Below are 26,195 nucleotides of genomic sequence, written 5' to 3' on the forward strand. Positions count from 1 at the left end.
GAAGAGGTGGCTGGATGCCACCAAACTGTATAGCCCTGTCCATATATAGACTCTTTTTATGGTTCCTGGATACATCTTAAACCCACCCGACAAAAACTGGTAAAAAAAAAAGATTGCAATACTCCTTTGAAAGATGAAGACCTTCATCACCTTTCTCATATAGAACTTTCAAGAGAAGGTGACTTTTGGTTCCATGTTTGGAGTCTGCAAGGATTTGAGAGGGTTGTTTGCATTTTGTGTGTTGGTAGGTCCCAGTTGAAGTAGGTCCAACACATTCCAATAGCAGCAGGGTAGGAAAGCCTGGCCTAGAGCTTTAGGAAAGGCTTGGCAGGGTGGGAACCTCGCACTGGAATAATTCACAAAACAAGAGAAAGACACACTGGGGGAAAGAAAAAAAAAAGTGTTTTTCAAGGCTTTTGGGTGTGGTCCAGGATTGACTGACTCAGTGAAAAGCCAAGTATTTCCCTTGTCACAGCATTTCTGATCTGTTCTTGACATTCTCATACACTTGTGGCTTGTATTCTGATTTGGAAACATCTGCAATAGATAGATACAGGAGCATTAGTATGTCTGTTTTCCACCTGAGTAAACGTTGGGCTGTAAAATCAACAATTCTTCACTGAGCCAACAAAAACTCTGCATTAGAACGATAGGGATTTCATGCCTCTCAACATTTCCCAGATGAAATATGGGATATGTGGGGCCAAGCAATATCAGTGTGTGATCACAATGGTAAAAGTTATTAATGAGGAAGAACAAACAACCTAGGAGAGGCTGCAGCAGTTTGCTTTTGCCTGTGCTTACTAGGAAGGGCAAAATTCCACCTTCTGTTCTTTTCATCTTGCTGAGTTAACTGAATATAAACTACTTTTGCAGTTTCAACTCAGTTTGCAGCAAAATAAACAAGAAGAGGACAAAGGGGGGGAGTGGAAGGAGGAGAGGGAAACTGAGACATTCTAAAAGCCACAAAAAAGATGGGATGACAGGATTAACTGGGACTCCAGATTGAGACATTTGGAGAGTATGGGCTTCTATAAACAGAATCAATGAGGCTTGATGTTTGCCTGTTTTGCAAATCGTTCTCACAGTGACCCAAAACATGCTGCAGAAATCATCCAGTTTGAGACCACTTTAACTACCCTGGCTCAACACTAGGGACTTGTGGGAACTGTAGTTTTGTGAGACATTAGCCTCCTGTATCAGAGAGCTCTGGTGCCACAATAAACAATTCCCAGGATTTGTAGCACTGAGACAGGGCAGTTAAAGCAATCTCAAATTGGATTATTTCTGCAGTGTGTTTTGGACCAGTGTGAGCCAAAAGGTCTCTGAATCTATATTACTGAATTTCCCATCATCTAAAGATACTTCCAGACAAAACACTGCCCTGCCGTCCTGTGTCATCGACAGAATTGTACAAGGAGTCCGGATGACAGTATATTTCACCTGCAAGCATTCAATGTCCCCACAATTCTTTTGCCTTTTTGTTTTTGTTTTTTCTTATCACAGAAAAAATAAATTGCAGGAAGTACAGAGGAAGGAAGGAAGGAAGGAAGGAAGGAAGGAAAACTTCAGTAGAGAAAAGAGACAATAGGAGCTGGGTTGATATTTTTAGTATCTTTGCACAGTCCCACACAGGTTCACTTTTCCTCACTGTTGAGTTGGGGAGGGGTGATCTTCGTGTGTCCTAGGGCTAGTCTACATGTAAGTGTGGCATGTTACAGACCACCTAAAAGCGGCGGCCTGCCGGCGGTGCCAATTGCTGCGTCCGGGAACTGCAGTGGTCAAACTCTGCGATTCCTGGGCGCATCCGAAAAGAAGCACCAAAATGGCGCTTCTTTTTGCGCCCCAGAAGTGATGCTGTGAGGCGCTAGTTGCGCACTCGCGGCGTCACTTCCGGGTTGTGACGTCTGGACGCTATGCGTCTGCGATGTCAAGATGGCGGCCCCCGTGTGGACAGGCGCCGCCATTTTGTACGGACCCAGTCCGTACTAAGGTTGAGGGGCGTCAGGAAGTGACGCCCCTTTATAACACTAATACGCCCCTTCCTAACCCTAACACGTGCTTTCGGCACGTGTGTAATGCGCCCCAATTAAGCAAACTGATGCAGGCTTTAGCACACTAACATTGACATGAAATTGTCTTCATTTTCCTGTGCAAATTCGCATCTACCCGCCTTCCCTCTGCAGAAAATGTACAGCCATGTGAATCCATGTGAAACAGACAGCCACATGTTGAATAATGTGCATCCTCACAGATATTTGTGGATACTTTGGTAAAAGTCAAAAAGTTTCTTGGGAGAGAGGGTGCAAAAAGCCCAAATTTCTCCTAACTGCATGTGGAGGGATCACATTCTATTTGAATAGAATGTGGATATCTAAATCCTATAGATAAGGCCTTAAGTTTTTTCTCTTCCCCCTGTCCTTCCATTGTGACAAATATGCTGATTCAGGAGGCTCTAATATTGCCCATCCTGGCTGAAGAGTCATTTCCTGCCCCTCGTGGGGCAAAGATGAGGGGACAACAAAACAGCAACAGTGGTGCTGTACTGCCTGAGCCCCCCTCATCTTTTCCAAAGAAGGGGCTCCAAATCCACCCTGTCAATCCTCACACTTCCACACCTGGTAGCACATCTAGCAGATCTGCATAAGTGATGCAAGTCTTTTAGTCCACGTCTCAAGTCAAATCTCAACTATCTACATTCAAATCTCAAGTCATGCCTCAAGTCCTTCCAAGATAATTTCAAGTCAAGTCTGGGAGCCTCGAGTCTGGGAGCCAACTTTTAACTAGCAAAAAGGAGGAGGGTGCATTTCTTTGAGGGAACAGCAAATGCATTAGGCAATAGACTTGAGGTGGGGGCTGAGGTCTACTTATTAGACTGTCCCTGCTGGACATCAGAGGAGCCTTCTAAAGCTTTTCGAAAGTTTTAGGAGAATCCTTCAGCCTCAAGCCCATTGCCTAACATATTTGCTCTTCCCTTCCAAGAAATGCACCCTGCACTTTGGGGACAGGTCTTGCCTGCTGCTTGAAGTGAATGGCACTAGTAAGTTAGTCACTAAAAATATACAAGTCTAAAGTCAAGTCAGTGTGTCATTTTTGTCAAGTCAAGCCCAAGTCAAGTCATTGAAGTGACTTGAATCTGACCTAAGTCTAAGTCAATTGACTCAAGTTTACATCACTGCAATGCACGCTCTTATTGCCTGCAGCTGGAGAGGACTTCTTCCATGACCCTGTCCTTGGTATCTCACTGATGCAAAAGGTCTTTTAATGGGTGGACAAGACACTAACATGTTGGTGTTGAAGACAAGAAGACACCAACAGAAGCAATAATGCAGCTCCTGGGAGACCAAAATCAAAAATGCAGCTGGTGTATTTTTGAAGGAAAAGGAAGTAAAGTGCCAGGAGAGTGGCAGTAGATGAAAGAGCCAGGAAAGTGCAGCATGAGCCACTGAGGGGCGCACATGGGAAAAGCTTGGGATTTGTATTGGGCCCATGTGCCACAGACTGGCTCTCCAAGTACTATAGTGTCCTAGCTCAGCTCCATATCTTCACAGCTACCTGCATGCAACACAATATCCAGAGCTTAGTAATTTTCTTTTTTAAAGTAATTGGTTACAGTTCCAATACCTAGTTGTTGTTATAGGTGTGTGTTTCAAAGGGTAACTCTTTATTTTCTCATTTTTCAAAAGGAGCCAAAATTGTTACCTTACCTAATATCTCTTTAAAATAAACGTCAGTGCTTTTTTCCAAATCAGCAGTATATGGCACAACACACAAGCCAGTAGCTGAATCATCTGATATTCTTTCTCTCATTTAGTGAGGCTACACCCCCAAACTATAAAACTAATGTTAAAAATTACATTGCAGCAGAACTGACATTATTCTTTTTAATTTTACAGTTGTAGAATAATGTAATCAGACCTTTCCAAAGGCATCAACGTGTTAGTCTGGAATATCAATATGCAAAGAGATCTTGTTGAACATTTCAGACTGAGGACCTTATCACACATGGGGGGGGGTGTTGCAGCTCAGATCTGCAGTCACTCCTGTTCTAGCAATGCAAAGTGTGATGTTTTTTTACACCAGATCCAGAGTCACTCCTCTCTAGCAATACAGATTGAGGTTAAAACGTCATGTTTTCCCACCCCTGGTTGCCTTTCTGTTGTCCTTCCGAAGTGAGGGGCAAGCGAAGTCAGTTCGATTTCAAGCAAGTCACGTGATGCGGACTCAAGCAAAGGGGAGTGAGTGCACATTGTATTACCACACCAGAGCATACTTTGAGGGTTCAACGATTCGAATCGGCACCCTTGGGCATGCTCAGTGGGGCTCTGGCCTCCTTCCCTGCCCCCTCCTTAGCTGTCATCCTTCACTGAAGTGAAGGAGGAAGCAGGGGATGATGGGATCGGTAGCAGGTTGAAGGAGAGGAGCAGATCGGGGTCTAGGAGCAGTCAGGGGATGATGGGATAGGTCGCTGGGGGTCCCTGGGGCCAGGATCAGGATGCAGTCAGGGGATGATGAGATAGGTCACTGGGGGTCCCTGGGGCCAGGATCGGGATGCAGGAGCAGTCAGGTGATCATGGGATTGGTGGCAGGGTGAAGGAGTGGAGCAGACCAGGGTCTAGGAGAAGGCAAGGATGATGGGATTGGTGGGAGGCTGAAGGAGGGGAGCAGATCGGGGTCTAGGAGGACGCAGAGGATGATGGGATCGACTGGTTGGCAGAGAGGAGGAGATGGCATGAAGGAGGAGGAGGGGAATGACGGAGCAGGACGCAGGGGCCAAGGAGGGTGGCATCAGAGTGCTTTTCCACACCAGACCAAATCGCAGTGCAATCGAAGGCAGCCTGGAAGCGAATTCTCTGGAGTCACTTTTTTCCGTTTTTACCAAAATGAGGGGTGACTTCAGAAACACTGCTGAAGCAATTCGCAAGGGGCTCCCATAGAAATCAATGGTGTCTTATAAAACAGTCAGTTTATGACATGAAACCGCATCATTGGAAGTGCAATCACTTCGGAAGTGAGCTGGAACTGAGCCACAACACCACCAAAAAGCTCCGTGCAATATACTCCTGAGAGAAAGTAAGAAGTTGGCTGGTAGCATACATTTAAGTAAACTAAGGGGCTGTGCACACCAGCCATTAAGGCTGGCCTGGGATGGAGTCGGGTCATGGCGTCCATATGACACACACCCCGACTCCGCCCCCAAGGCAGTGTGACACCACACGCTGCTCCAAATGGCATGCAGTGTCACGGCGCTCCTCTGGCGCTGTGTCCACATGATGCAGTGCCAAAGTGCAAAAAGGAGCTGCTTTTTGTGGCTCTTTTTTGCACCCTGGAAAGGCCAGATTGGGGCCATGGTGTGTGGTTGCTGTGGCCCCAATCTGGATCTAAAAGGGGTGGCTGCAGACTGCCCCTTAGCTGCATCTACACTGCAAAATTAATACACTGTTTTAACTGCCATAGCTCAAATCTGGGATTTGTAGTGTAGTGAGATATTTAACCTTCTCTGTCAGAGAGCTCTGGTGCCACAACAAACTGCAGATCCCAGGATTCCATAGTACAGAGCCATGGCAGTTAACACAGTAAAACTGCATTAATTATGCAATGTGGCAGCAGCCCAAGTCTACTTTCTCAGATGCACCTATGAAAGTTTATACTGCCAACTTTTTTCTTTTTCTCAGTTAGCCTCAAAGGTGCTACAAGATCACTTTGTGCAATTACACCTTGTTTCACTTTCTTTCAGGCCAGCCAAGCCCTACTGCATTTGGGAGCCCACCTTCCTTTTCGGCTATGGTGGTCTTGGAAGTATATCCTAAAATCGAGCCGTGATGCCATCACTGCCTGAGACACACCTGTTCCAACATGTTAGAGCACTGGGTTCTGTGCACCCAGAGAACCTCAGCACCCTAAAGACACCCCATCACATTTCCCTGCACACATCTGATGGAGCTAATTAGGATCAGACCGGGTGAATACCTGGATGGGAGATTACCAGATAATTCTAGGGATCACCATTTAGGGTTAGGAAAGAATCTTGCCTGAAATCCTGCACAGCCATTGCTGCAAACTAGAGTGGTGAATACAGGGCTAGATGAGCCAAGAGTCTGGATCAATATCAGGCATCTTCCTATGCAAGGCAATGAAAATCTGGGCACCTACCTTTCTGGAGCCTTTTAAGATGGTTTTCCTTCTTCTCCCTACAAAGAAAGTAAAAAAAGAATCACACAGAAGACAATAAAATTGCAAATGTTGTGTATGGTGCCCTCCACTGGTCAGTTAGATGATGTGAACATGCTGATGCCCTAAGGAAATTACTACAGTACATAAAGCTTTTAAACTGCAATTACAGTTGGAAAAAAAAAGTACCTTTGGCGATACCTATTGTATGATGTCGCCACTCCAAGGTGTGGTTTTTCATTGATAGAGGACACACACCAATAAGCTCCCAAACATGCTACAGTCCCACAGCAGTTCCAATACTAGCAGTCATATGGTGTTAGGGGCTCAACTGAGTGTCCCTGCAGCTGCCTCTTTTGTTGCTGGATCAGGGCTGTGACAACTACATGCTGCGGCCCTGATCTAGCATTTCTGCAGCACAAAAAGGAGCCGCAAAAAGCGGCCTTTGCCGCCACAGCGACACTTGCTGGTGCTCCTTTTAGTGCTCCATCATCTGGATGAAGCACCAAAGGAGTGCTATGACAGCATGACAGCAGCGTCAGGGCAGCTTTGGGGCGTGCATTATGTGGACGTCATGCCCCTACTCTGCCCCAAGGCTGGCATATAACACTGGTCTGTACAGCCTGTTAGTTGTCTTCTCTACTCATCCTATCCCCCATCCCACTATTCCCAAGAAGGCTGATTTTCTTTATTATGATGATTTTCCTATTTCTTTGCTTTTATTTAAGTTAAATCTCATTAGCATAATTAAAAAGCGAAAATAAAAATACCCAAAAGGCATGCTAAGTAGGGTGTAGAGTAGAGATATGGTGTGTTAAGGAGGAGTGCAGAAAAGAGCACAATGGCAGAAATAGCCGCAGTCGCATGACTGCAAAGGTGTGCTAATGGCTATTTACAAACTAGTATGTTTCCATTTTCATTAAGTAATGTGAATGTGATGAGAATGGAGCCCATGTGATAATGTCCTAAGTTGCTTTAAATATTGGGAAGATGGAGAATATTGAATTGTAATAAATCAAGGCCAGCCCTATTACTATGCAGAATAAGGCAACTGCCTGGAATAGCAGGTTTTTAGCGTTTTAAACGGGAGCAATTTGTCCGCTTTTGAATTTCTTGCCATTGTTTTTTTAGTGCAAGAGATGGGGGAAAGTGTTTTGGAATCTTCTGCCTCACCAAAAAAACTTGCCTGACTTTGGCTACTATGTACATTTACATGGGAATGGACAAGGGGTGTTTTGGTATATCACCTCAAGCTACCAAATATATATATTGAGCCATCCTTGCAATAAATACATGTACAGGTATCTCTGTTGGTGCATAAAGAGAGAGAGGAAGAGAACTTCTCCATCTAACCTAACCAAAGCAGGATGATCAGACATCCTTCTTTTCCAGGACATGTCCTACATTTCAACCTCCAGGAGAAATTCCAAAATGTCCTCCATTTGAAATATCACTAAGAAGCATATTTCTATGAGTGGTTTTCACTTTTATTTGGTCATATCCCACATTTTTTTCTTGAATGGCCTAGATTTTGTGGTGCCTTGTCCTCCTTTTGGGTTAGGATATCTGGTCACCATGAACCAATGGAAGAAGAGAAGAGCACTGTCATCACCCCTCCATTTGATGTTTTCATTCAGTACATGGAGAGTAACTTTCTAGAAAGGAGAGCTTTTTTTCCTATGGAGTCTTTCCAAGTGTATCCACTTTGTACAATTATAGCAGTTTAATACCAATTTTAACTGACATAGATGGTTCCATCCTATAGAATAGTGGGACCTTATCACACTAGATGAATCCCATTCAGAAAGGGGATTTAAAAGTAGAAAAACCCCACAAATCTGGGATGATTTTCAGATGACGTTTCTCCCAAACAGCAATAACGTGTTTTTGTCCACTTTCTGTTCGCTTTATTTTCACATTGTTGCTGTTAGGGAGAAACATGTCTGATTTATCTAGTGTGATAAGGCTCCTGGAAATGGTAGTTTTGTGAAGTCCTTAGCGCTCCCTAGAAGAGAATTCTAATCTTGCAGCCTCTCCTGAAGCTAGAGTTCTTCATTGGAGGAGTTTAAGTTCTTAACCAAACTACCAATCTCAGGAGTCCTTAGAATTGACCCAAGACAGTTAATGTAGTATCAGACTGCTATAGTTGTGTAACACAGGTACACTTACAGAGTTGGGAAAAGTAAAAAAAAAAAAAAAAAAAAGACCATCCACTCCCAACCTTACACCACTACAGAAACTGAATGTAACTTCATGGCTTCATCATAAAGAATTCTGGGATTTGTAGTTTGGTGAGGGACTCCTCCACTTATAGAGTTCTGATTATTTCCCCTGAATTGCACAAGCAGACAATTCTAAGCACCTTACCATACTATGTATCTGCTTATGAAGTTTTTTGTTCTTGGACGCAAGAGTGAAAGAGGAGATTTACTTCTTCATTCGCCACACACAAATTGTAGGAATATAACTTACCTACAAGTCCTTCTCCAGAGTATCAGCCCCAGAGCAAATATGATAAGAAACTGCAATGCAACACAAACAGCCAATGGGATCCATGCCTCTCCATTTCCTCTGCTTTCTGGACACTGAGACAGCAAGCAATCTCAAGAGATAAGAGAAAAAACATGACATTCTAGGTTCTGGTTTCTCTCTAATGCAATATTTGTCCCACATTTTGGATTTCCAAAATCTTGATACCAGGGCAAAATCAGGTGCATATCAGGATGGAAAGTTAACAGCAAATGCACTCTATGAAATCCTGCAGCTCTTGGCACACTGGCAACACATGATGAATTGTGTCCATCCTTGCTCAGTAGCAATCTCAGGTGGAGGAACTATGCAGTCAAAGGGAGGATGGGTGGGTTGAGAGCAGGGCACACTAAACAGGGCACAATGATAAGAATGTATTACCTAAAGTCAGACAACAATGGTGTCCAACTCTTGACCTCAACTCAAGTTATGTACTATCTAAAACAAGCTGGGTTATGTTGGCACAGAGGGGTGGATCCTATAACACGTCTCTTTTTACCTAGAATTTAAAATACAGTAAGTTTTTTTTAAATGCCACCTGTTAAATAGGATTGGCCTAGTGGCTTGAGCTTTAGACTACGGGTTCTGGAGACCAGAGTTTGAATCTTGGCTTGGCCATGTAAACCCACTAGGTGACCTTGAGCAAGTCACACTCTCTCAACCTCAGAGAATGGCAATGGCAAACTCCCTCTGATGAATCTTGCAAAACAACAACAACAACAACAACAACACTCTGGTAAGTCAGAAATGACTTGAAGGCACACAACACACATACACACACAGGAACATAAGATGCTGTCTTACACATCTTAGGAAATCGGGTCCACTATTGTCAACTCTGGCAGTAGCAGTAGATTTCCAGAGTTCTCCAGGCTGGCTGTACCTAAGGATCCACAACCTTAAAAAAAAAGTCCAGATGTCTGGAAAATACCTTACCCTGTGAAATAGGCAGCAAATGGCTAGCAAGACAGAAATCCTGTTTGTGTACATTTAAAGTGAAGGTGATCTCAGTCTTCTGAGTAAACTGACATGTCACTCTCCTTTCCTTGGTCTCTGCTCTTGAAGTCATCTTTTTCAAGCAAATGTGAAGCTGTGTTGCTCTTTGCCCTCTGAAGATGCTGTATCCTCCCTCTTTCTGTTCCTCCTGGAGTAGTTTTCCAGCTTCCCACCAGCTGCCCACATCCCTAAGTAGCTCATTGCCTGAGATGGAGCAGCTCAAGACATAGCATACTGTATTGGCCTCACTGCTCTCCAAAATTAGCTTTCTGCCTGAAAAGAGAAAGAGAGAAAGAGAGCAATTTCTGATAATCTACCACATTCTGGCACCAGGGAGCTGGAACTATCTGGTCTAGAGGCAGGAAGGTGCACAAGAGTGGAACATATGGGGCAGGACAGAGGCTTCTGTAGTGGTGGTGCCACATTGGAGTTTATCAGACAAGGGAAATTGGAAGTATAATCCAATGGCAATCCAAATGCAATCATGGGGTTTAACATTATTGCATGATAGTCTACCACACGCAATTTCGGGCAATGGGAAGTCGGTCCGGACGCAATCATGAGGTTTCACGTTATTGCGTGAGAAGTGATCGCATGCAATTTCAGGCAATGGCAAGCTATTTTAGGGCAATGGGAAGTCAGTTCGAAAGCAATTCAAATTCACATAAATTCGTTGAACTAAGGAATTCTCATGAATGCATTCTGGCCCCACTTTCTTTTCATTCAAAATTAAGAGAAATTCCTCCTGTGTGATAAACTCCTCTGACTACTACTGGCTTTCCAATTTCAGAGAGAGAGGGTTACCCAACATGCAGGCTTAATCTGTGGGCAGTTCTTACTAACCAGAGTATTAAAAATGTTGTGTGCCTTCAAGTCATTTTTGACTTATGGCAAGGCAAACTATCAAGGGGCTTTTCTTGGGCTGAGAGTATGAAACCCAGTGGGTTTCCATAGCAGAGTGAGACAAGGCTTTTGACTACAAAAATCCCCTGGGATTTGGACGGAGTATATTGGCCACTCAGAATTATTGTTTTCCTTTACAATGTCAGTCCTTGGTTTGGTTTGGTTTGATTTAACTTTGACAGGATTGCTCAAGTCACAGGTGTCCCTGAAAACAACATATGCAATGAAAAGGAGCCCTGGTGGCACAGTGGTTAAATGCCTGTACAGCAGTCACTCACTCACAAGCCACAAGGTTGTGAGTTCAATACCAGCCAGTGGCTCAGGGTCGACTCAGCCTCGCATCCTTCCATAGACCACTAAAATGAGTACCCAGCTTGTTGGGGGCGATTAGCTTACACATTGTAAACTGCTTAGGGAGTGCTTAAGTGCACTGATAAACGATATAGAAATGTACTTGCTATTGCTATAAAACAAAAAACAGAAGCTTGGGATTTTTTTTTGGGGGGGGGGGACTGTAACTTCCAGAATCCCTCAGCCAATAGTGTCCTGGCCAAACAAAGAATGTTTCTAAACTGTATTTTGAGGTCTACTGTATACCTGATCTGAGCATTTTGGAGAAACCTCTGTCAGGAAGGCTCTATTGATCTCCGAGAGCCAATCCACATTGCAGAAATAATTCAGTTTGACACCATAGAATCATAGAATAATAGAGTTGGAAGAGACCGCAAGGGCCATCTAGTCCAACCCCCTGCCATGCAGGAATCCAAATCAAATCATCTCCAACAGATGGCCATCTAGTCTCTGTTTAAAGACCTCCAAGGAAGGAGACTCCACTACACTCCAAGGGAGTTTGTTCCACTTTCGGACAGCCCTTACTGTCAGGAAGTTCTTCCTAATGTTGAGGTGGAATCTCTTTTCTTGTAGCTTGCATCCATTGCTCCAGGTCCTAGTCTCTGGAGCAAGTGAAAACAAGTCAGCTCCCTCCTCAGTATGGCATCCCTTCAAGTATTTAAACAGGGCTATCATATCACCTCTTAACCTTCTCTTCTCCAGGCTAAACATCCCCAGCTCCTTAAGTCATTCCTCACAGGACATGGTTTCTAGACCTTTCACCATTTTACTTGCCCTCCTTTGGACACGTTCCAGTTTTTCAACATCCTTTTTGAATTGTGAATTTAACGACCATGGCTCCATCCTGTAGAATCCTGAGATTTGTAGTTTGGTGAAGTATTCAGCTTGGTGGGTCAGAGAGTTCTAATGCCTCATCAAACTACAAATCCCAGGATTCTGTAGGGTAGAGTCATGGCAGTTAAAGTAGTGCCAAACTGGATTGTTTCTGAAGCGTGACTACATGTTTAGATGCAAACAATTTTTCAGCATCCATCAAAGTTTATTTCACTTACCAGTGACAACCACAAGGTCATAGTAATTGCCCATTTCACACCAGTATCGGCCAGTATCACTGTCTGTTAGGTTGCGAAAGCGAAGGGCATAACTCTGAAGCACATCAAGGCGATCCCAGGAGGCAGGGAGACGCTTTATCACATGGCTATTCTCCTTTTTGTAAAAGAGAGGCGTTGCACTGCCTTGATGTTCAAAGTACCAGTACAGTTCTCTGGTAAGTTCTCCAGAGCAGGATGAACATGGACATGGCAACTCCGGCGATGATCCTTTCTCTGCATAGATTTCTTTGTGGAGGGGAAAGGATTAATTAGATCCTGAGAGGTTAGAAGGCAGGGTTAGGAATCATCAGCCTTCTGAATGTTATTGTTGTGCTGTAACTCCCAGCATTCTTCATCATGCTGGCTAAGGGTGCTGAGAGGTACATTCCAACAACACCTGGAAGGCCACATGATTCTCACTCCTGTTAGAGAAGAAGGGTTGGAATATTTCCTTTTGTGTACTAAAATTCCCCAATGTCTCCACTGGCAATACTCACTTAAAGATTTGTAGTTTGTTGTAGTACCAGTGCTCTCTGACAGAGAAAGCTACCTATCTCACAGAACTAAAAATCCCAGAATTCCATAGCATTGAGCCATGGCAGTTAAATTAGTGTCAAGCAACATTATTCCTGCAGTAGAGCCTAAGAGTTGTAGTCCATTCTCTGTGTGAGATATTAACAACTGGTATGCTGTCACCCTGTTTGTTGAAACTGTATTCAGACAACATCATAAGAATAGCAGGTTTAGAATCCAGAGAAGAAGGGGTAAAAAATAGGAGGGATCAACAATCTTAGGGTCATTCACTTTTTTGAATGAAGACAAAGGACAAAGATGAAAATGCAAAGGCAGGATTAATGCTGAACATAAAGAAAACAAAAATAATGATCATGGAAGAAATACATAAATTTAGAAGAGAAATCAATGGGTCATTTAACAGATCAAGCCTGAAATCTCTCTGGAAGCCAAGATGTTGAAATTGTCTTATTTGGTCACATCATGAGAAATCATGGCTCTTCAGAAAATACAATGATGCTTTGAAAAGGAGATGGCAGTAAAAAGAGAGGAAGACTCCGTGCCAGTTGAATGGACTCAGTTAGGGAAGTCACACAGGCCTGAATCAACAAGATTTAAGCAGAGTAGTGGAGGACAGGGGGGCTTGGAGATCACCTTGAGTCGGCACCAACTCCAGGGCAATTGACAAGAACAAATGCTGAACCAGTGGAAGAGCCACAACTAACAGAGAAACACACCTTTGCACCAGTTGATGCCATTCATCCATTCAAGCTCAGTATTGGTCCCACACTAGCTGCCGTCTCCCTGCAACTTGGTGCCCTTCATCCATTGGACTACAACCCCTGTCACCATGGCCAAAGATTGGAGTTGATGGGAACTGTCATCAACACATCTCCTGGGCATCCAGTTGCCTAGGCCTTGTCTACATTGACAGGCACTGATCTTTCCATTTATGTGACAAGATGTTTCTCCAGTTTTATCAGGGAATTTCCACATGCAACACTGTCCCCAAGTGATAGCAGCTAACTGCAATACCACACTGCACTGTTATAGTGCTATCATTCTGCTTTAACTGCTATGGCTGTGCAATATCAGTGTAGTATGATATTGAGCTGAATGATGCCCTTTTGCCAGGGAGTCTCCTCCAGCTTTCCCCCAAACCATTGCCCTCCAGGTGAGTAGATGAACTGCAGATCCCATCATCTTTTACAGCTAGCCATGCTGGCTAGAGTGATGGGAGCTGTAGTCCAGTACATCAGGAGGAGTCTGGTATGACAAGCGCTGTAATTAGGGTGGACAAGAAATTAGAGCGTCCACTGTTATAATGCTATTATTGCACTTTATCTGCTACGGCTGCCTCCTGTGAAATCCTGGGAGTTTGTGTTTACAATTCTCAGCCAGAGTGATCTTGGGTTGCGCTAAACTACAAGTCCGAGGAGTGCCATCCTTGAGGTTAAACCTCCCTGTTCCAAGCATGCTTCTGTAGCATGTCTAATATGAACAAATCCCCAGTGTATGGGTTTTTAAATGCAAAGAAAAACATGAGCAAATGCCCAGCTTTTCCATGTACCTATATTTTAGTTGTTCTCGTCAACACCTTTGTCAAACTTTGAGACCAATGAATTCCAAAAGGGAACAGATGAGCTCTTACCTTCTCCATCACAGACTCCCCAAAAGAAGAAGACGGCAACCAGATTCGCAACAGCAGCCACCAGGAATCTTTGAGGAACATCCTCACCCATCTTGAGAGGAGATTCCTCTGGTGGAAACAGGATAATGGGCTGGAGAGCTCTGTGCCGTGATCCAGACGGACTCTTCTGCTGTCTTCCTTCAACTGGGTTTCATCGCTTGGGCAATATTTGCTTGTTTTTTCAAGTATGACGCTGTGGCATCAAAGGAAGGCCAGGAATAGCGACCTCAAGCCCTATCTGAATCCCACACTTCCCGAGGAGCCTAGTTTGAGTGGCTTATCGAAAGGAACATGAATTGATATAATGAGAAGAGGATGAGAAATGTTTTATATATAGGCCAGAGTCTTGGATAGACTTATCCAATGGTCAGTGTAAGTACTGTACTTTAACTCCCTTTAAAATAAAATGAAAACCATCCCCTGGTGAAAGGCAAGAGCATAATCTGTCCTGGAAGCACTGACCCCCCTCTCCTCTCTCATCTATCCAGCTTTTAGTGTGAACCTAAACAATTATACCGGCTGGGTTTTTTAAAAGTTCTTTGGCTCTTCTTTGACTTAAGTATATTTTGTACTTAAGTCTCAAAGGTGCTACAAGATCTCTTTACATATTGATTTTACAGACTAACACGGCTATTCTAGCCCACATTATACAATGGACCCTTGGTATCCGCTGGGGTTTGGTTCCAGGACCCTTTTTGGATACCAAAATCTGTGGATGCTCAAGCCATATGAAATACAATGGCACAGTAAACCAGTGTCCCTTACATAAAATGGTAAAAATCAAGCTTTCCTTTTTGCAAGTTATATTTTTAAGAATACAGTGCACCCACATCATTTGCAGATGCCTTTTAAGTGACTTTCAGCTTAAGCTGAAAGCCACGCAATGGGGTTGCAATAGGGTGCATGCCTGCACTGTGCACACTGCGCTGCGCATCATGCACAAACCCAATTATTTTCAATGGGACTCGAGCATATGTGCTATTTGCCTTACGCGGAGGGGTCAGGAATGGCAAGGGCGGACTGTATTTTAAATCCATGGATAGTTGAATCCATGGATACAAAGGGCTAACTGTTACCAAACACACTGCAGAAATAATCCAGTTTGAGACCACTTTAACTGCCCTGGCTCAATGTTAGGGAATCCTGGGAAATGTTTGGTGAAACATTGAGGCTTCTCTGCCAGAGAGCTCTGGTACCACAATAAACTACAATTCCCAGGATTCCCTAGCACTGAGCCAGGCCAGTTAAAGAGGTCTCAAACTGGATTATTTCTGCAATGTGTTTTGGACCCATGTCAGCCGTGATTATAGCCTTTTAACGTGATAACTTTGCCTGATTTAAACCCAGGAAAAAAAGGTGACAAACGTGCCCACAAATGTTTCATTCAGTTCCTTCCTCTTCTTGGCCATCCTTTGGCCAGGCTGACCAGATGTCCTCTTTTTCCAGGACATGCCCTACATTTCAGCCTTCTTCTGTCCAAGAGGGATTTCAAAAGTGTCCTCCATTTTGAGCATGTCTAAAAAGCCTGGCTTTAGCTTTTATGGAGCCAATGCCCTCCATTTTTATTTTATTTTATTTTGTTTGAAAACAAAAAAGATAAAATACATTTTAGCTATACATTATTCCATCCATCGTTTTTCTTCCATCGAAGTCTCTTTCTTCTATTTTATGTTATATTTTATACATCTTTGTGTGTGTGTGTGTGTGTGTGTGTATATATATGTATATATATATATATATATATATATATGTATATATATACATATATAACTAGGGTAGATTTTTGTATTACTGTTTGTCTTCATCCCATAGTGCATTCTTTCCCATTTCTTTCTAAATGGCTGATCTGTTTTTCCCCCCATTAATAGTAATGTCAGTTTGTCCATTAAGGCCAGTTCATTTAATTTCATTACCCATTCTTCAATTGAAGGATTATCCTTTTCTTTCCAATGCTTTGCTAAAATTAGACCAGCTGCCATAATCTTATATATAATAAAACGACTATTTCTTCTTGGTTGAATTTTATCTTTAACCTCCTTGTGTTTCATTCATTCATTCATAGTTATTATATATTTTTATAATATATTATTATAGTATATATATTTAATTTATTATATTATTATTATTATTATTATTATTAACCTTTATTTATGAAGCGCTGTAAATTTACACAGCGCTGTACATACAATCTTTTTAGTTAGACGGTTCCCTGCCCTCAGGCTTACAATCTAAATATATTTATATTTGTTTTTATTTATTTATATTCATATTTATTATATATTATTATATATTATATTATTATATATTATTTATCATATATTTATTATATATATTTATTTATATTTGTATTCATATTTATTATATATTTTATACATTACATTATATACATTATTCTTATATATTTATAAGCCTGAGGGCAGGGAACCATTTAATTAAAAATAATAACAAGCCACTCTGAGAACCTTTATATATATATATATATTCCTTTTTGCATTCTTATATATATATATATTATTTATATTTGTTATATATTTTTGTGAACTGTTTCACAACGCCCTCCCTTTTGCTTGAATGTCCTACCTACATTTGCCCCTGAGGCTGAGAGAGTGTGACTTGCCCAAGGTCACCAAATGGCAGAGGTAGGAATCGAACCCTGGTCGCCGTAGTCATAGTCCAGCACTCAGCCCACTGCGCTACGAGGCTTCCGTGCTTCTAAGCATTAGAATGTTTGTATCACCCGCCAGTGGAATCTCAAGTCAGAAGCGACGATGACGACAGCGTTTCGTAAAAAACAGAGCCTAGTTTTGTCCCTTCCGCCTCCCTGTAAGAAACCCGGAAGTAGAGCTCCTCCTTTCATTTCCCCTCCTCTCCTCTCCCCTCCCCTCGGCTTGCCCGGCTTCAGTCCGTCCCAAGATGGCGAAGTTATTGAGCTGCGTTTTGGGGCCGCGGCTGTACCGAGTCTACCGGGACCGAGGCCCGTCCAGAATACGCCGCATCCGGGACGTGGCAGAAGACACCACGCAGCCGACCCCCCTGGAACCCTCTTGGGTGAGTCCATTATTTTATTTCCTCCCCTCCAGCGAAGGCTTGGTATGTCCCACGTCACTCTTTCTATAGGAGCTGGAGGGCTAAACCATTCCAGGAATGGGGGGGAGGAGGAGGACTATACTGTGAATGGTGGGGAGGCAGAGGACATCACTTTCTTTCTCCTCCTTGCTCCCCCCGGGAAGGCTTGGTATTTCCCACGTCACTCTTTGTATAGAAGCTGGTGGGCTAAACCATTCTAGTAAATGGGGGGAGAACAAAGCTGCTGTTGGCTGCCTTGAGTGGTGATATTATGAAGGTGATGCTGAGAGAAGTGAAGAAGTAGGATCTTGCACCAGTTAAATGGGGAACACACCCACCATCATGGAGAGTGCCTTCATTTCCCCAGGGCCAGGCCATTAGGACACATAGGCAAAGGAAATAATAATAACAAGAATAAGAAGAATAAGAATAAATTATATTATATTATATTATATCTATATTATATATAATATAGATATATAGTAATATTACATATATACTGGGGGGACTGAAAGGAAAGGGAGCGGATGCCCATCACAAAGAACAGTGGCTTTTTAGTCTCTCCCTCTATTGTACAAGACTATTGTATAATATAATTATTATTATAATCATTAATATATATGTATGTGTGTGTGTATATATATATGTATATAATATTGTAATATATACATTATAGTAATATATAATATACATATTATAATAATATATAATATTATATATATGTATTATAGTAGTATATATTATAATATGTGTGTGTGTGTATATAATTATTATATAGCTGGCAAAACAGGAGGGATTTGCAAAATGGGCAGAACTGGGGGGAATGAAAAGGAGGGAGGGGATGCCCTTCACAAAGAACAGTGGCTCTTCAGTCTCTCTCTCTCTATTGTACAAGGCTTCCTTCCTCTTCCCCTCCCTTAAATTTGGTTGCCACCCTACTTTAAATAAGGACAAACACAGACACACTCACACCCAACAGGTGTCAACATGACAGTGCTGAATTGGAGAGGGCTGCCCCTGTTGAATGCCTGCCTGCTGTGAATCTGTTGAATTTTTATCACCTTTCTCAAATTTGCCCCCCCATCTCTACATATTATTATTGCTATTGTTGAAAGGTATGGTGGCCATGTGAGTCTGGAATACCAGTCTGCAAAGGGGATTTTGTGGCACCTCTGAGGGGAGAAGTTAGCAGCATGAACTTTCATAGACAGCTTCCTCAGAGTCATGTTTTACTATCACTATTCTGTGTAGAGAGCTCTTGTAGCACCTTTGAGACTAACGGAAAGAAAGAAATTGGCAGCATTAACTTTAATAGACTTAGGTCTACTTCCTCAGATGCTTTTGGTGGCCTCTAAAGAAACTTGCCGAGAAAAACCCATTATATGTTCACCTTAGGGTTGCCATGAGTTGGAAATGACTTGAAGGCACACAACAACAGAATTAAAAGTAATTTAAAGGCATACATACAGAGCCAGCATGGTGCAGTGGTTTGAGCAATGGACTATGACTCTGGAGATCAAGGTTTGCTTCTCCCACTTTGCCATAAAACCCACTGGGTGATCTTGAGCGAGTTACACACACTCAGCCCCAGAAAACACTGGTAGTTTGCCTTTGGGTTGCTATAAGTCAGAAACAACTTGAAAACACGCAAACACAACAATTTAAACAATTTAAAAACATTAAAAAAGAAGAAGAAGATGCCTTCAAGGCACCTCAAAGCAGTACAAGAACAAGGCAGATCACCATTAAAAACAGCAGTGGAGAAGCAGAGAAAATGAAAGCAAAATTAAAAGCAGTCAGGGGGAAAATTAGAATAAAAATCCTCAGGAAAATGCCTGTGGAAATAAAAAGTGTGTTCTTGACACTAGAGAAAGCCTGTGGTCCAAGCTAGGGAGCAGCCCCTGCAAATGCCTAAACGATCCCCAATTCACCCCAACGCAAACTGATCGTACTTGGTATCAGGCTGGTGAAGATGACAATTTTCATTATCTTCATTTAGGAAGAATTCCAGTCCCAGCCTCTACATAACTAAAATCAGAAGGCAAGGTGTCTGGAGGCAGGCGGGTAAAGTGGATTTCAAAGACTGGGCAGTTAGAAGCATAGAAGATGATTTAGATGACATTAGACCACAGCTGTGTATGTGTATGTAGGATCTGTTGCCTTCTAGGATATTTAAGCCCTTATAGGTCATTGTATACGTATGTGCCTTGAAGTCACCTGTCAACTTATGGCAACCCCATCAATTTCATAGGGTTTTCTTAAGCAAGGAATACTCAGAGGTAGTTTTGCAAGTTTCTTCCTCTAATAAAACATACCCTACATGACCTGGTATTCGTTGGCAGTCTCCCATCCGAGTACTAACCAGCGCTTACTCTGCTTAGCTTCCAAGATCAGATGGGATCTGGTGCCTTCAGTGTATTTAAGCTTATTTATTTATCTGTTCTGACAATAGCTCTTGGGGTTTCAGGCCAGCCACACCTGAGAGTATAAACTTACAACCTTCTGCATTCAGAGGATATACTCTGCCACTGAACAGTGGCCCTTCCCTGAGTCTGTATGTTTAAGGCTTTTATTGGCAAGGTGATTCAATTAATCACCTGGTAATTCACTAAGTAATTCCATTAAATAACACTCAGAATCATGTTCAGTTGCAAACTGGAAGCTGGTGGAGATCTACTAGTTCCAGAGAATGTTATTCTGAATTATATTAATCTAAGCAGCCAGAAATGATAGCCAAAAGAAGCTTCCAGGCAGCCTCTGGAAGCAACCCTTTGTGCTGCAATAACTTGCTCCCAATCAGTTTGAATTGCCAGAGTCAGAAATGGATGGCTGAGTGGCTGTGGAACTACATCTCCCACATTCCTTTACTTTAGACCATGCAGGGTGGGTCTGATGGGAGTTGTAGACCAAAACCTCTAAAAAGCCACAGGTTCCCTATCCCTTTATTTTGTTGTTGCTGCTGCTGCTCTGTGGCTTCAAGTTGTTTCTGACTTATGGCGAACCTAAGGCGACTCTATAGTGGGGTTTTCTAGGGCTGAAAGTGTGTGACTCACTCAAGGTCACCCGGCAGGTTTCCATGGCCAAACAAATAATTGAACCCTTGTCTCTGGACTCTTAGTCAGGCTCTCTGTTCAGGAGGGAACCATGGCTTCGGCACTTGCGGCGTCTCTTCCGGGGCGCAGGAAGGAGCGCGATTTTCGCGCTCCTTCTTTGCAGCGTCCGGGAACCGCGCCATTTGGCTGCTGTGGTTCCCGGACGCTGCAACCGGCGGTGGCAGCAGACCGCCTCTTTTTGGTGGTCTGTAACCCGCCTTAATCATGCCTAGAGAAGACCCATTGAAAACTGGGGTTTAAATACAATATACCTGTCCTACAAATTGTTCTACTTTTATGTTTGGCTAGTCTCAGTCTAAACTAATACAATATATTTGAAAGGGGAGATTAGTAGTGTCATATAAACTGTTGTGTTTGTCGGTTTGTTTGTTTGTTTTTGCAGATGCCTGTTTGCTAGTACAGATCTTCTCTCTGATCCTTGATCATCAAATGCCTGATAAACTTACAAGGAACCCTTGTGTATCCCCAAAACATGGTTGAGAAATCACTGTCCTGGTTCATTAATGATGCCATTCTAGGAAAGCCAGTTAGGAGGACAAGGCAGTCACAGTTGCATTCTCTGCTAGGATATGCTGCTTGCTACACAAGAAATGGGAGGGTCAGGTTGCTTTGTTTCTTGTTATCAGTGGCATCTTGTGTGTATCTCTACTGGCTTGACCAGAGATAACATGGTGAAATAAGTGGAGGCAGGAACTCCTCCTGAAGCTAATTTAATTTCCACATATAATACAGTACATTCTTCCCAGTCTATGCTAATATCAATCAATACTTTCCAAACATTATGTATTAATGACTACTTAGCTTCACAAGGAAAAGAAACAGGAGCTTTAATGAGGCTCTTCTAATGCTCCCCATGGTAAGGCAGGGCCCAGAGTATATTGGTTAGAGTGCTGTTTCACAAGTGCAGGGTTGCAGATTCAGTCTCTTGGATCCTAGATAACAATATTACCCCAATCACAAATCTCAAATTACAGTTTTTCTTTCCCTGGCTCTTAATATTAGCTTGGTTTTAAAATATTTTCTTTCATATTTCTTTCAACCAGAGACCTAAGAAGATAGTGGAGCTTTTTTTTATGTTTCAGTTTAAGATACATTTCTGTTTCTTAATATGATCAAAACTTTAGCAGGGAGCTGGAACCAATAATACAATTAAAAGAACCACCTCCTTTCTTTAACCTTACTCTAGAAAAGGAAGGGAGAATATGTAGGCTGTGTGCCCTTTTTGATGGCCTCCATTGACCTCTGCCATCACAGAATTGGCAGGAGCAGTCCCTGCTGCCATCTGCAGTCTGCTGAAATTGCAGTGGCTTTGTCCAGATTCTTCCATTCCTGTCACAATCTGTCCTGGCAACCTTTGCAGACTCTGTGGTGCAGGAGGGTGCAATAGAAAGGGCTGCAACAGTTATAGCACATTTGATGTTAACAGAGATGGGGTAAATAGAGCCTACATGGGTCATTTTGATGGATCCCCCAGATCCTCTTTTTTTTTTTAAGAGAGTGGAATTTTATTTTGCCCCTGAATGCTCTCTAGCAGTTATGAGGGACAGTTTTGCCACTTCCTAGCCTCCCCAGGCCATTTTGGTCCAGAAGAGGCTTTTCCCCCTAACATGAAGTGACTCGATTACTCCTCCTTCCCCAAACCTCAGGAAGCTGCCCAGTGCAGCTTCCTAACCCCCTGACAGTTGTCTGTTGTTGTTGTTGTTGTTGTTGTTGTGTGCCTTCAAATCATTTTGACCCCAAGACAAACCCCTGTCATGGGGTTTTCGTGGCAAGATTTGTTCACAGGAGGTTTGCTTTTGCCTTCCCTGAGGCTGAGAGAGTGTGACTTGCCCAAGGTCACCCAGTGAGTTTCATGACTGAGCTGGGAATCGAACCCTGGTCTCCAAAGTTGTAGGTCCAAAACACACTGCAGAAATAATTGAGTTTGAGACTGCTTCAACTGCCTTGGCTCAATGCTAGGGAATTCTGAGAACTGTAGTTTTGTGACACATTTAGCCTTCTCTGTCAGAGAGCTCTGATGCCGCAATAAACTACATTTCCCAGGAACTGAGCCAGAGCAGTTCCAGTGGTCTCAGACTGCATTATTTCTGCAGTGTGTTTTGGGCTGTCACCCAACACTCAGACCACTGTGCCACACTGGCCCTCTGTCGTCCTTTGCAAAAAAGTAAAATGTGGTATGCCTTCAAAGGATTTGATGCCATTTCCCCAACTCCAGGAAGAAACTCCCCTTTAGTTAGGGCTGACAGTAAAAATAGAAGACAATTCTGTTCTTCCACACAATTGTAAAATGTCATCAGGCTGGTACCTGTTTTCTTAATGGGTAAAAATCAGGTGTGCAGTATCTATCCCATCCATTTTACTTGCCTGCTTTGTATCAAACAGCAGGAGTGGAGGATATCTGGATCCCCAGATGTTCTTCAACGGCAGTTCCCATCCACTCTAGCCAACATCTCTATTGGTGATGGAGGATGGGAGCTGCAGTCCAAGACAGCTGGACTGCTGTTCTCTAGCCCAGTGATACTATTTGCCATGAGAAGTGTGTCTAGCATGTTGTGCATTTGGAAACTGAACTCTCCAGTGTTGTGTAACTAAGGTGTTGTGCAGTAGTGAGGCTGAATAACTTTACAATATATGCCCATAAGAATGAGCTTTGTGAAGGAAATGTGTTAATCACTCTCATGCCCTACCTTCACCCCAAGGAGCAACGGGTAGCATGCATGAAATTGATTTGAAGATAATTAGTAGAAGATAATGTTTTGCATGCTCTTCAAGGCTTGATGCTGAAAAAATATCTGCCTTGATTGCTTTCATCACAGCCCATGCAGATCATGGTGATGTATGTGAGCCATCTCACACTGGTAATAGCTGCATGGAGTTTGTGGTCTGCTTTCCATTATGGTGTCGCCAAAAGGTTTGTCAGTCGTTTAGGATAGCTAAATTCTCAGATGCATGCTATATCCCTAAGGCAGGGATTCCCAAACTTGGGAATCCCCAATGTTGTCATACTTCAGCTCCCAGAAGCCCCAGCCAGCATGGCCAGTGCCCACAGATTATGGGAACTGTAATTCATCCAGGGATGCAAGGTTGGGAATAACTGCTCTAAGGTTACATTATAAACTAAAGACAAATTCAGGACCAGTCTGCAACATATGAAAGGGAAACATCAACCACATGTTTTAAGTTGCACAGCAACTGAGCTGCGTGGAAGGAGGATTGGGGTCTACAACTAGATCTTGGGGTGACTTGCAATAGATCAGCATGACTCACCAGCTATTTAGTAATACAGTGGGCTCTTGGTGTCTGCTGGAGTTTGGTTCTAGGAGGCCCCATGGAGATCAATATCCATGGATCCTCAAGTCCCATTAAATACAGTGACACAGTAAAATGGTATCCCTTATATAAAATGGCAAAGTCAAGGTTTGCTTTTGGGGAATATATATATTTAAAATATTTTCATGCAGTGGATGATGGAATCTGTGGATGTAGAGGGCCAATTTTAGTTCTAGTGTAATTTATACTGCTGATATATTTGATTTGTAACAATGTAGATGTAGATTTTTATTTGTACATCTCAATGTATGGTGGTTCATGCAGTTTAGAACATCAGAGTGACAGATGCTAGGCTTGTAGAATTTTCTTTGTTTTTCCGTAGAATCCGAAAATCCACCAAACAGAATTTGTTGCAAAAGACATAAACATAGAATTCTGAACCCATGATTGATAAAGTTGGAAGGAACACCAAGAGCCATATAATCCAACCCCTTGCCAGTGCAGGAACCATAAAGATCCTCTGAGAGATAGCCAGCAAGGAGAGTCCACCACCTTTTAAGGTAGTCTATTCTGTAACATTTTTTTCTGACTACCAGCAGGTTAACTTAGGCCTTCTTCATTTCAGGGTTAATAGGGGAGTCATTTTTGCTGCTGCTATGTTGAACAGTGGAAAGTCTGAAATCTATGTAGGTCTACTCCAGACCATCAGTCAGAGAGCTACCAACCAATCCAAGCCTACTTTCTTCCCATCTCAGCAATAAACTACATCAAGCCAACATTTGCATTTGATTCAGATTTGTTCTGAACTTTGACAGTCTACTAAAATGCAAATGAGATGCCTGCTTACCACATGAGTCTAAGACTGAGAACAGTCCTTTCTGAGTGATGTTGCTTTCAGAAGGATGCTCCAGTTTAAAATAGTCTCTTTTTTCTTTCCTTGTCTATTTGGGGCTAGTGACACATCAGCAGAGAGGACCTGTAGTTCATAAGTGGGGAGTGTGTGGCCCTAATGGGAGTAGATGTGCCACTCCCATCAGCCTTAACCAGCATAGCTACTGGTGAAGGATGATGAGAGTCCAACCACATTTGAAAGGTCCTATGATCCCCTTCCCCACTGTTGTTCTTGCAGACAGTTTTCAAGTCAACATGAGCCATCAGGATGGATGTATTGGTGCAAACCTTTCCAGTGTGTTATGCTTGCAATGTGGCACCAAAAATGTAGCATCCTTTTATGTTTTTAGAGGACTAAAATATTGTTGCCTACAGATCAAAATGCAGGATTAACTGATTAACTTCTTTAGGTCATGCAAATCCTTTGAAGTCAGAAGAAAAACATTTACCAGCTCTTCTGAAAGAGAGTTCCTTTCTCCCTCACCTTCCTCTTAATGTTGTTCCCCCTAGCCTTTCTTCCAAGATATAAAACTCAAACTCAGCAAATGCTCCCTTTCGTTCCACAGGAATCATATTACCAGCCACGGACCCTTGAAAAACATGCAGACAGCATTCTTGCACTGGTAGGTATCTATTCCATTCCTTCCCCCTCATCCTGTATATTGTTGCTCTTCTGCAAGTACTAGTGATGATGTGCTCATTCAGAGAAATGGAGGTGGTGGAGTGGACTGTAACACATTGGCTGTGGTTGGGGATTCTTTCATTGTATAATTGTCCTATAGAATGTAACACAGTCAAAAATCAGCTAGTTAGCTGGTCAAGCAGAATGATAGTCCAGTATGCAAAGGGATCTTGTAGTGTCTTCGGCACTAATTGAGCAAAAGAAGTTGTACCATAAGCTTTCACAGACCTAGGTTGCATCTGCACTGTAGAAATAATGCAGTTTGACACTGTTTTAGCAGCCATGGCTCAGTGCTATGGAATCCTGGAACTGGTAGTTTGTTATGGCACCAGAGTGCTCTGACAAAGAAGGCTAAATATCTAACAAAACTACAAATCCTAGAATTCCATATCATCGAGCCATGGCAGTTAAAGTGGTGTCAAACTGCATTATTTCTGCAGTGCAGGTGCACCTTTAGTCTACTCTCTGAGATGTATGGGATACAGTGTTATTCAGAGTGGTGGTCCATGGACCAATGACAGTCCCCAAAGCATTGGCTGCCAAACCCTAGCGGATTTCTAGGAAAGAAAGAATTGTAGCCAATAGGCACAAATATGGTACTGTCCCTGGCACAGAAGATGGGGAAGGAAGTGGCAGGAGAAGGTTGCTGCCTTCAAGCTGCTTATTCCTCTAGTGCTTGACCTGGTGGGTTCTCTGTGGAGCTGATCTATGGTGCTCTGGGAGGAGCACCTTTGACAGTCACCTGTGCCACAGGACAGGTGATTGTTGAAACCACCCATCCTAGAGCACTCTGGCTCCTAGGACCCCTGAATCACTTCAAATGGAGAGGGAATGTATTTTTAAATGCTCTCATTGAGTGGAGTGTATGTGTATTTTGTTTAAACTTTCTTGCCTCCCATGTGATTCAGCTAGCACAGAGACAAATCTTT

At 42.8% G+C, this 26,195-nt stretch overlaps 2 protein-coding genes across 7 annotated transcripts in view; one reads left to right on the forward strand and one right to left on the reverse strand.

The window, feature by feature from the left end:
• Positions 1 to 212: 212 nt before the first annotated feature.
• Positions 213 to 14,425, reverse strand: LY6G6F (lymphocyte antigen 6 family member G6F). Its single transcript, XM_089489561.1, has 6 exons — positions 14,206 to 14,425; positions 12,003 to 12,287; positions 9,637 to 9,969; positions 8,644 to 8,773; positions 6,154 to 6,191; positions 213 to 537 (listed from the first exon to the last, which is right to left on the reverse strand). Exons 1-6 carry the CDS (start codon positions 14,294 to 14,296, stop codon positions 470 to 472), a joined length of 945 nt encoding a protein of 314 aa, XP_089345687.1. The 5' UTR covers positions 14,297 to 14,425; the 3' UTR covers positions 213 to 469.
• Positions 14,426 to 17,124: 2,699 nt separating this feature from the next.
• The window catches only part of ABHD16A (abhydrolase domain containing 16A, phospholipase), a 37,344-nt gene continuing 28,273 nt past the window's right edge, over positions 17,125 to 26,195 (forward strand). For 3 of the 6 annotated variants that reach the window (XM_089514792.1, XM_089514810.1, XM_089514801.1), the window contains exons 1-2: positions 17,125 to 17,292; positions 25,151 to 25,207. In XM_089514792.1, coding sequence (XP_089370918.1) covers positions 17,158 to 17,292; positions 25,151 to 25,207 — 192 coding nt within the window. In that variant the 5' untranslated portion in view covers positions 17,125 to 17,157. Of the gene's footprint in view, positions 17,293 to 24,030; positions 24,254 to 25,150; positions 25,208 to 26,195 lie in introns of those variants that run through there. The other 3 variants (XM_089514821.1, XM_089514831.1, XM_089514840.1) reach the window with 2 other exon arrangements.

Source organism: Sceloporus occidentalis, unplaced genomic scaffold (genome assembly GCF_023333645.1).
Source record: "Sceloporus occidentalis isolate IW3139 unplaced genomic scaffold, rSceOcc1.0.p SCAF_1, whole genome shotgun sequence".
In the NCBI taxonomy this organism is placed as follows: Eukaryota; Metazoa; Chordata; class Lepidosauria; order Squamata; family Phrynosomatidae; genus Sceloporus; species Sceloporus occidentalis.